We start from the raw sequence: 10,853 nt of genomic DNA, 5'->3' as shown, positions 1-10,853 counted from the left end.
TCATCCCTAATGCCCGGCAGGGACCCCCAGCTCCTGGGACCTGGAAGAGTCTGTATTGGCAGCAGCTTTCCGTGTGGGCATCCCCAGACTGGGGAGCAGATGCACCCCTATGTGTTAAGCCTCAGCACCCCCGTATTCCAGCAGTCCAGGGCTGCCGCCAGGCCGCTGCACACTCATCTGCTTGTTTGTGGGCTTCCCTGCTATCCCAGGCCTCCCATCCATAGCTTTTCTCATTTCCAAATGAAAAGAGACCACTGACAGCTTCGTTAAATGGAGACTAGAGGATTTTATTAATCAGATGTCTCAGTTTGTTAGGGCTTTTCTGGTGTGCTCAGGGTCTGTGTGTGTGCATGTAAATGCCCTCAAATGGATTCACTCAGTACCTTGGAAACTAGAGGAAATGAGACTAGGGACAAAATGGACAGTAAGTAAAAGGAACAGTTGTATGATGGCTTTTTAAGAGGGCAGTTGCTGCCCTTCAAGAACTTTCTGTGTAGCATATGATCTTTCATACAGCAAATCTGTCTTCTCTCCTCTTTCTGCCTTTTTTCTGAAGAAATGAAACTGGAACAGATATTTGTGGAAGTTAAGAACTTGCTCAAAATGCAGTTGGAAAGATGTGAATCACAGTTCTAATACACTCTGCAATTCGTCCCCTTTTTTCAGTTAGTTCTCCAGTTGTACATTTCAAGAATTAACCCAAACTACCATTTTTTAAAATGTTTCCTATACTCGTACCAGTTTGAATGGATCACTTGGAAGCACCCAAAAGCATCCAACTACATGGGACGAACTTGCATGTTACCGTACTTGGTACATAATTTAGTGAAGGGAGAGGTTTAAAAAAGTGTCATTCTCCCTCTCATCCTTTTCTTGGAAGAATCTAGATTTTGTGCTGGAGGATGTTGTCACAAAAGCAAAAAGGTAGATATATGGTATTAGAGACTATCTAGTGCTTCAGGAAATGGCAAAAAGAAAGAATTGAGGAATGTGAAGAGTATTTTAGTGTTTCTCATTACTGTAGTACTAAAAACTTCAGCCACAAAGCCTCACCCCCTTCTTTGTTTTCTCTGCAGCAAATTTAAGAAAATACGACATGAGAGAGGGTTGTAATCTTGAGTAGTAAAAGGTCTGGGGTTCAGATTAAGAAATTTCCAGTAGCTGGTAATGCCGTCAAAATATGAACTCTCCAGAATAGGCCCTTATTAAAATAACTTGGTGGCAAGTCATATTTTACTGTGTGACCATTTTGAAACTATACTGCATGCCAGAAATTATTTGTATACAGTTACTTGGTGCTGCAACTATTTTGATCATCATCTGTGCCACAGAAAATACATTTTTCCCTTTTCCTTGCATTTGAATAATATGGCATATTTTTCTTCCATAGTAGCAGAAATGATGGAAGAATTGCATAGCCTGGATCCACGACGCCAGGAACTATTAGAGGCCAGGTTCACTGGAGTAGGTGTTGCCAAAGTAAGTAAAAGTACCTGTGGTAGCAGGTACAAATCTTGACCAATCTTGCGAGCCACATGGGTTTTTTTCCTTTTTAAATGGAGGTAGTGCCATTTAAGTAAGGGAAAATTGTTCATTGATAGTTTTTCTTTGTCCATTAACTTATTTTAAAGTGTGTGTAAAGAGGAATGTACAATACTAAAAATTATAGGAGAATGCCTCTGTGTGCATAGACATCTCTGAGAGTTGGATTTGTAGTTGAGTTTTTAAGGTTTGCTCCGGTTTTTTCAGTACAAAAAATGCCACAAACCACACCATTGCATCTTTTGGAAGAGGAAATGGAGCCCATCTTTCTCCTATCTAGAAGAGCTTGCTTTGGAAACGAATATGAGTAACTTAAGGAGACATAGTTATGAAAAACTTGTCAATTCAATTCTTATTTGAGAGTGACTGAAATTGTGCAGGCTCGGTTACATTCAACCAAAACTTACTTATTTGGAGGGAAGCTTGCATATTCTTGGGTTTGCGACTTGCAAGCAAAATCCTACCCTTCTCTTAAAATATGACTGACTACATTAAAGCATTTCTTGAGTAAGGCATTTGGTGGTAAGTTGTGTAAGTCCCATCCTTGTGTTTTTTGATCTCCGTATGTTTGTATGTATTCTGCTATAACTCCTGTAAGTAGTTTCTCTTCATTTTTCTCACCATTCCTGTTCTTAAAATGACAACAGTGGAACAGTGCAAACATTCCAGTTTGCATTCTTGAAAGACTGAGTTTCAGACCATATCAAGCTATAAAGGAAATATAACTAGATAACCTGTTACTATAAAACATTCAGCTACCTGTTAGAATCATATTGGGAGGAGGAAACTGATTTGCTTTTCTGTTATGAAAAGTACAAAATGCATCAAAGCTTGGAATAGTTATATCCAAGTTCATGTATTTTCTGACGTACTTTGTTCTGCAGTTGTCTTTATGAAGCCATGGAATTAAGTAAACAGTTTGCAACATACAAGAAGCTTACTAAGGCCTGGCCCAAACTTTTAAGTTTTACTGTTACAACTTTGGATTAGGTATGCGTGTTTTTTTTTTTTTAAATTCTTAAACTGAAATGGTAACATAGGTTAGAAACCCTAATGGGATGCAGTTTTTCCTGATATGAGGATGACCTGTGGTTGTATAGTTATTCCTGTTCTTGCACAGGGTCAGTTATACAGATTGTACTCATTCTTTTGAACAGTGGTGGTGATATGTTGGACCTCTCTAACTGTGCAAATATAGTTAAAGCAGTACAAACTTCTAATGTAGACATACCCTTAGATTGTAGGCGTCTTGAGGACAGGACCTCTTTATTATACAGTACTAAAGACTTTTGAGAAGACTCTAAGTAATAGCTGCCCAAGTTAACAAAGAAATAATTTTAAGTAGATCTGGGAAACTATGCATGCAAAGCTGCATGAGTTTATACAATTGGAAGAAAAATACCTTTCAACTGTTCAGATTAATATTGAAAGCCACTTTGCTAATTCTCATGCCATTAAACTATAACTTGATGATATACCTAAAGAGAGCAGCAGTTTCTCATTATTTCTCTGACTTCACAGCAGAGGAATGCACAGTAGTAAATTTGTCTAACATAAAATATGGTATTGTCAGTTAAAACTATTACACTTCTCAAAATAGAGAGTATGTTTTTGTGGTATAGTTAGTGTTATCTTCATACGTGTTAATTTGCAAAGGATCTCCCAGACATTTGTGTGAATTAGCAAGGTCTTAGGATACTACCACCATCTGTGGGTGTGACATTAATCCTATGCCCTACTGGGCCAATGCTCTTTCAAAATCTCTGCCCATCACACTCAGCATTGGCATGTACATCTCTCTGTTTCAAAGTGACCGTATTTAGAAACCCATTATATGGTTTTAACAGATTTAAGGAAAATTTTAGCTCTCTTCTGTTGGCTGTGGAAGGACAGATACTTCAGATGAGTTAGTGCCATCTAGTGGGATTGGCTCTGTCCTCTTGGGATAGAAGGTATTCTTCTGCTGCTTGTAACATAAAAGGAAGAAAGTAAATGTCTTCTCTCATGCTTTCCTATCCAATGCATAGGCCAGTGAGCTGTAACAGTGAAGTTCTCGCCTTTTATTAATTTGGCCTGTTGCTTGGAATGTATTCAGAAACCTAAAGCACAAATCAGACCTATGCAAAATAAACAAAAGCTAGTTTGTATTCTTACTACTAATTACACCATATATAGGTTTTTTATAATTTTTGTTCACTTGTATTATGTTCCCAGATTTGCAATCTGCAAGTGTCTTTCTACCTGAAAACCTGTGACGATTCACTGAATTTCTTCATACTCAGAAATCAAAGAATATACCTTTTTTATAAACCCTTAAAGTAACTGAAAGCACAGGTGCAAGAAAGCTTTGTTTCTAGGCAGCTGATGGAATACCATCCTCATTAAACAGCCATGTAGCTAGATCTCATCAAAGCAAAGATAACTTGTTGAACACCTAGCATTGCCATATAATTAAAATGTATTCCTTTACCAAATTCATGCCGATGCCAGTTAAGGGAAGTCTTGCTTTGTGAATTCGTTAAATGAGCGGGTACTTAGTTACTTATTCAACAGCTCAGCTTTCATTTAGCAAATGAACAGTTAATTTCAGTTGTGAGGTATGTTTCTAACTAAACCTCTGTTTCCCGGTTTAGGTCAGTAAGTGTTGATTAGCTTTGTGTCTTCTCTTGTGCCTCTCCTTCCTCTGCCTCACTGCTGGCTAAGATACCAAGTTTGATAGTTTAAAGAATTTGTACCAATGTAAGGTCTTTACCAGATATGAAGTGAGAGAGCCAGTGGGGAATGGGAAAGTGTGCACACAGACTCCATTATTCAGAATGCATCAGCACCCTAACATGCCCCTCATCCACCATTCAGTTTAGGGAATTGAAGTTCACAAGTTAAACATGTCTGTTTGCTTTGTTGCAGCTGTGCTGATTCAATCACTGTTAAGAAAAAAAATCTAAATTTAAAAATCTGCACTGCTTCAAGACAGCACTGTTCCTCTTATTTGGCTATAGTAATCATCTGGGTCCAAATGTGTACACTAGAACTCAAAGTAGCGTTGATCTCTTATTACTGTCTTTGAATTTGCATGTAGGATACAAAAAAGAAGGAAATGGAAACGAATGCAGCCTGAGTAGTGTGTGCTGTAGAATATCTAGCTCCAAAAGAAGTATATTATTTCCATAAAAATATTTTGCAGCTTCTTTTTGCTTTGCTGAACCTTCGGTCTATCGAGAATTACGTATCCTTTTTCACTAAAATAAGCTGAGCACCTTGGCCTCTCTGTTTTAGCTGCAGAGTTACCAAATTGAAGACTGAAGGTTGAACAATGGCATTTTCTCCTCAGAGAGGAATAAAGCTATTCCAAAAAGTTATCTGACATGTTATTAATGCAAACGTGTGTGAAGCAGCAGAGTAGGAATTTCAAGCTGTCTGTTTGGATTCATCCATCAGCTAGCAAAGGACATAGCCAGGGTTTTGGGTTTTTTTCCTCCTTTTATCCTGAAGACTTCTTAATTATCTGGATACATTTGAAATGAATGTACTAAGAAGCATGTATAGCAACCAAAGCACAGAAATGGAAGTCAGATCTGAATTCTACTTCCACCTTTTTCACTGACTCAGTGTGACCTTTCAGGCAAGTCACTTGACCTCACTGCCTCAGTGTCCCCATATATAATGAAAATACAACCTTGCTTGAAGCTAGTGATGAATTTGTCACTGCTTGTAAAGCTCTCTGAAATTTGTGGGTGTAAGCTGCCACAGAAGTGTGCAAATCTTTAGGAAATGTCTATGCTATGCATTGTCCTGAGGTTTTCCTGTCAGTGTAGGAACACCACCTTTTGCATCAATGTAAGCTTAGTGGGCAGCAGCACACGTCTATTGACATACCTGCAGGTACACCATTAGTTCACAACTGGCAATATATGGGCTGCTGGCCACCCATGTGACATCCTCAGTGCCACACAAGTAGAATATGTGTGTGTGTGCGCGCGTGCATGCATGCTGCCTGCATGCATATATATATATATCTCACACACACAGAGCTGCACATGCAGCCCATGGTGGCAGATAGGTTGAGAACCCCTAGACTGCATTCATGGTTATAGCAGCATAACTGTGTCAGTCAAGGTGTGTGTTTTATCATGGACTCACCAACCTATGTTAATAGAACTTTCAAGTGTAGACGAAAGCAGAAAGATTGAAAATCACTCAACTATTGGATAGTTAGTCAAAATTGTAAACTAGTTTACCTGTCAAACTCAGCAGAGGTAATTTATGGAAACTTTGTTGGGAGCATATTAAAGTGGATATTTTGAAAAGTTCATTTTTAACCAGCATTGCAGAAGTTTCAGGTACCACTTGTGTATGACTGGTGGTAGGGCAAGGTTGTTGTGTTGCTTTTTGTTTTGGGGTAACTGTTTTTGTGTGTGTTTGTTTTTGTTTTGTTTTTACATGGACTATTATACCTTTTCTGTCAGAAAATAAAGCATGAAATAAGGACTAACATTTGTGAAATATGTTTCATCTTAGGGGTAGCCTGTTAGTAATCAGTGTGAAAGTAACTAATAAAAGCTCTAATTCATTCATTTTGGGTATCATGGTGCAAATTTATGTGTAGACCATTCCAAACTTTTGATGGAATTGGAAAGGCTCAGTTATTTGTATTGAAATCTGTGATGTCAAATGATATAGCCTCTTCCCTTTCCTGTTGACTTGCAGATGTTGCACAAGTGTGATTCGAGAAGAATCACCTTTGTTTGTTCTAATCAAGTTAGCTGCTGTGCTTGCATTGGCAGGAGGGTTTAGCAGAGGATGCTGTTCCAAACTAGCCCTTTGTGACTTCCTCTTGACAACTTGAATTCATGTTACCTTTCAGCATGAGAAATGCATGCACTACATTCAAGCAGATAAATACAGTACAAATATCTTCAGACTAACTTGTATGGTCAAGGTAGATGAGAATCCTCTAAACCCAGTTGTTGGAGAATCACATGCAGCTTTTGAAAATTGTTGGGCTTGATGTCCACTGGAGGTGGCTGAGGTAATATATTTAGTTCATGTTGGAGAATGGACAGACTTAAGCTAGAGTCAGACCAGGGATGCCAATTATAAGCTAATTCACTGCCACTAGACAATGGGGGGGCTTGATGAAGGACTCTGGTTTGCAGCCATTGTAATGTAAGTCAATACAGCTTAACTGCAACCCTTCTCGTGGTTCTTACAAAGAAGACAGTGACTGACAAGCTTTTGTGAGTTGAAAATTGGGAGCAGGCCTTCAAAACCTGAAGGAAGAATCTTGCAGATCAGTAGCGCTTATGCAGCTATATTACAACATGGGAACATGCTATGAGCATACGCTTCAGACATGGGGCTTAGAAAAGCACTCAGCCAGGTGAGTGAGGAGTAGGAAAGATCCTACTTTATGCCAGCAGGAAATTACTTCCTTGTAGAGAAGCACCTGGCCTGGGTAAGCCCTATAAAAACTCCTTTCTTATTTAAAAGGTCTGTACTTTCACATCATGGCTGACCTCTCTTCCCCCTGTTTTTGTTTGCACTAATTATGCTATATGAGTAGGCTTAGGACCAAGCTTCTCTAGTGGTACATTATCTTAACAGTATATATAAATTAATTCCGTGTAGCAGAGCCAAAGATGCTAGTGCCATTGAACTTCCTAATAGCAAGAAATATTGGCAAACTTTTCTTGACCCAAAAGTGACAGTAAGGGAATTGGCAAGTTCCCTCCTGGGGGGAGGTTAATGGACTTTGTCACCAGACATTCATTTTGCTTCATGTACTCTACAACAAGTGTTGTCTTTCTGCCTTCTTTGAAACGGTCTTCTATCTTGCTGGGATTCATTCTGTACCTAATTTTAGTATAGCTTTTAATTTAAAATAGTCAGTCACAAGATGACTGGAAATTAAGTACTGTACATTTATTCTTATGTCGGACACATAGAGCTAAGCAGGAAAAAAACAGGAATGAATGCAGAAGTTGGAACTACATATACATACAGGCTAAACCTCTCTAATCCAGCACCCTTGGGACTACACTGGTGCCTGACGAGAGAATTTGCTGGACAATGGGAGGTCAGTATTGTCTAGCAGCATTACCAACACTTCTTTGCTTATTTGTCGCTTCAAGACATTTGGAGTAAATTAGAGCTAAATAACAGCACAGAGCACTGAGAGCCAGGACTGATGGCTAGAAACAAACTTTATGGGACTGCGGGAGACTTGGCCATACCCATGATATAAGTGATAATCCAGGTAACTAAAATCATACCGGATTACTGATGTTGCTGGATGAAAGTGTTCCGGGTTGAAGAGGTTCAACCTGTAATAGTAGGGTACGGAAAAAAATCATACTGACTTAGTATTTATCTAAACCTGTTGCTATATGTAGTTTTGCTAAGCACTTGATTTCACAGCTCACCTTGAAGATCAGTTGGTGTCTCATTACATGACTAGTAGTTTCCCCGTATATAGTGTCCTTCCTCCGTGCATCTGGAGAAAAGATTTAGCTAAGAACTTCACTATGTTCCTTAAGCTTTCGGGGTCATTCCATATCTTCAGTACTGCAGTGACATGTGCATTCTAGTGATCAGAAACGTCAACATGCTGTCATTCTTAGGCTTCCTGACTCCCAGTCCTCTTGTGTTCTATTCTCGCATCCTCTACTGCCTTGTTCTTGGTACATAAACCAGTTTAACTTAAGTTCATTGTCTGTAAACTATGGATAAGGCTTTGCAAAGTGCTTTGAGGTCCTAAGATAAAAGGTGCTGCATAAACCTCTAAAGGAACAGGGGAACTCCAGGTTTCACTGAGAAGTGCTTTTGTAGAGACCGGCTTCGATGTACAACGTCATTCCTTCTTAGTGTTCATCTTCTAGAGCTGCATCTTAAATGCAGTGAATCTTGTTGTAGAACTGGAGTATTTTGACTTTGATCATGGTATAGGCAAGAAGAAAAATAGTCTAGTCTCTCTCTCTCTCTCTCTATATATATATATATATATAATTGGCATTGGAAGTGAGAGGATATTTCCAAGAGGAGTACTGCTTTCTGCAAAGCCTGATAAAGTAAGGTAAAAGTAAACCTGACATGATTCTACCCTTCAAAAAATAGTGATTAATTGATTTTACTGATTTTTGTTGATTTGCAAAGCAGATTCAGTTCAAACTTGTTCTTCTCTAGCTGAACCTAGATATTAATTAGACCAGCTATTTTCAGATACAGAATAGTTAATTCTGGTGATGGTATCTCAGTTCAGAACGCCGCATAACTGTCAGGTTCCATGTCAAGTTTACACGTGCACAGTTAGGAACACAACTTTTTAAGTCAAACTGTATGTCATTGAGGATAACCATGTATCTTGCATTTCAAGAGACCCTTTCCAGACTGTTATTTCTCTGGCCTGTTCTAGAATACAGTTCAGTTGGATGAAATACAGAACTTTCTTGAACAAATGAAATACCTTCAGACTATAACCTGCCCTGAGAAATTCAAATGTTGCATTTTACGAGCTGCTGTTTCTCTCACGTTCCACGTGTGAAATGGAGGCAGTGAGATTGTGGGAAGAACTTTCACTTTCATATTAATAATATAAGAGACCCTTAATATGTTTGAGGCAGGCCACTAATTTGAGACAACTCTGCACCTAATAAGCTTTATTAAGGTGTAGAGGCAAAGCTTTATTCTTGCGCCAAATGCTGACATCTTGAACATAACTGTTGAGTTCAGAATCATAAAAGGAAATGATGGTTTTTAGAGGGTATCATTTGTAGAGTTTACAAACAAGCTTTTTTTATCAAGGCAAAGAGCTTTACCTTCTGTCACTTTAGCCATCAAATCTATTAAGTGTATTACAGCCACATAAAGGCTTTGTTTATAATTAGTATCAATAATTCCTGTTAAACCCTGTTTGCTTGGCAGTTAATCACTTGGTCATTTTAAAAAATGTACCCACCTGGTAATTGGAGTACAAGTATCTGAAGAAATAATTTGCTGTGAATTTTTTTTAAAAAACAGATTTGAAATCGAGGATGAGGGAGAATGCATTTTTAGATCAATACAATTTTTTTATGCTGATAAATGGCTTTGGGGAGGAAATAAAGGGATTATAACTCGCAATATGGTTAGAAAATAAATTTTGTTTTTTTATAACTGTTTCCTAAATATAGTCTTTCAGAATATTCCGGTGTAGTTTATTTTTTTTCAGAACACCTCATTTTTCCTCCTTTACACACGCAGATAAACAAATCAGTGCTTACCATTAAAGTTGTAACAGATTTGCAGCAGTTGAAATTAGGCCTAACTTTGAACTTTTTTTCATTCTGGCTGAGATGTATCACAACTTTAACTTTTTATTCAAACAGAGTTTTGCTAGTACTTCTGGAATGTTCTATATATAAAACTGAAACCTGGGGGAAGGCTTTTCTAACAAATCTGGCTTGGTCAGGCTGTTTCAGCGCATTCTCCATTTCACTCATATGGGCTGCATCTACACTACATTCCCCTTTTGGAAGGGGAATGCAAATGCATCTGGTCAAAAATGGAAATGAGGTGCAGAGTTACATATTGTATGCCTCATTTGCATAATGATGGCCACTTGCTGTTCCAGAAGTGCTGTTTTCAGGGGGAAAAAAGAGTGTAGATGGGGTTCATTCAAAAGGAAACCCTGCTTTCAAAAGCACCCTTCTTCCTCCTATGGGGCCATAGAGAATTAGCCTGTCGTCATAATGATCTACTGTGATGGAGCGTCTTCTCTGATGGTATATCGAAACTTAATGACTTTGGGTGCAGCTTAAATACAGCAGATATAGCTCTTAAGCCAAGGGAAGAGATCTTTCTTGTCCCAGAAGTGAGGCTTGCTCTTTCAAGTGAGCCGTGAAGTGGTGGTAACCTTTCAACTTACAAGGCTGACATTATGCTTTTCCTGTTAGAAAATGTGCTTACTAGTATTACCTTTTTTACTTGCTAATTAAAATCATCATGTAGTTTAACCCTTTATATATTGTTGAAATGCAGCCCAACCCATCCTCCTCCTTTGCAATGAGGTAACATTTAAAGAGGTGAAAAGGAACAAAAACTAAATGAAAAATCCCCACTGGAGGAGTGCCGTTTATCCTGTCACTCCATAGGAAAGAGATTGGATTGTTAATGCTGAATCTTGGTTTGTATGTGTTTGGCAGATGGCCTAAAGTTTTTCAACCATTTATTATGTGTGAGGATATTGCAGTTTGATGTAACAGTAAATACACATGATTTGCTTCAGTTTCCTTTTAGATCAGATTTATTGCAGGTTCTGGACCACATTTACAAAG

At 38.4% G+C, this 10,853-nt stretch overlaps 1 protein-coding gene across 6 annotated transcripts in view; it reads left to right on the top strand.

Moving 5' to 3' along the window:
• The window catches only part of TLK2 (tousled like kinase 2), a 78,814-nt gene that overhangs the window by 841 nt on the left and 67,120 nt on the right, over positions 1-10,853 (top strand). For 2 of the 6 annotated variants that reach the window (XM_074979324.1, XM_074979322.1), the window contains exons 1-2: positions 29-424; positions 1,391-1,479. In XM_074979324.1, coding sequence (XP_074835425.1) covers positions 367-424; positions 1,391-1,479 — 147 coding nt within the window. In that variant the 5' untranslated portion in view covers positions 29-366. Of the gene's footprint in view, positions 1-28; positions 425-1,390; positions 1,480-10,853 lie in introns of those variants that run through there. The other 4 variants (XM_074979326.1, XM_074979325.1, XM_074979327.1 and 1 more) reach the window with 3 other exon arrangements.

The sequence above is a fragment of the Carettochelys insculpta genome, chromosome 28 (genome assembly GCF_033958435.1).
Source record: "Carettochelys insculpta isolate YL-2023 chromosome 28, ASM3395843v1, whole genome shotgun sequence".
Lineage (NCBI taxonomy): Eukaryota > Metazoa > Chordata > Testudines > Carettochelyidae > Carettochelys > Carettochelys insculpta.
The sequence above is the reverse complement of the archived record's forward strand: the minus strand, read 5'-3'. Positions and strand labels throughout refer to the sequence as shown.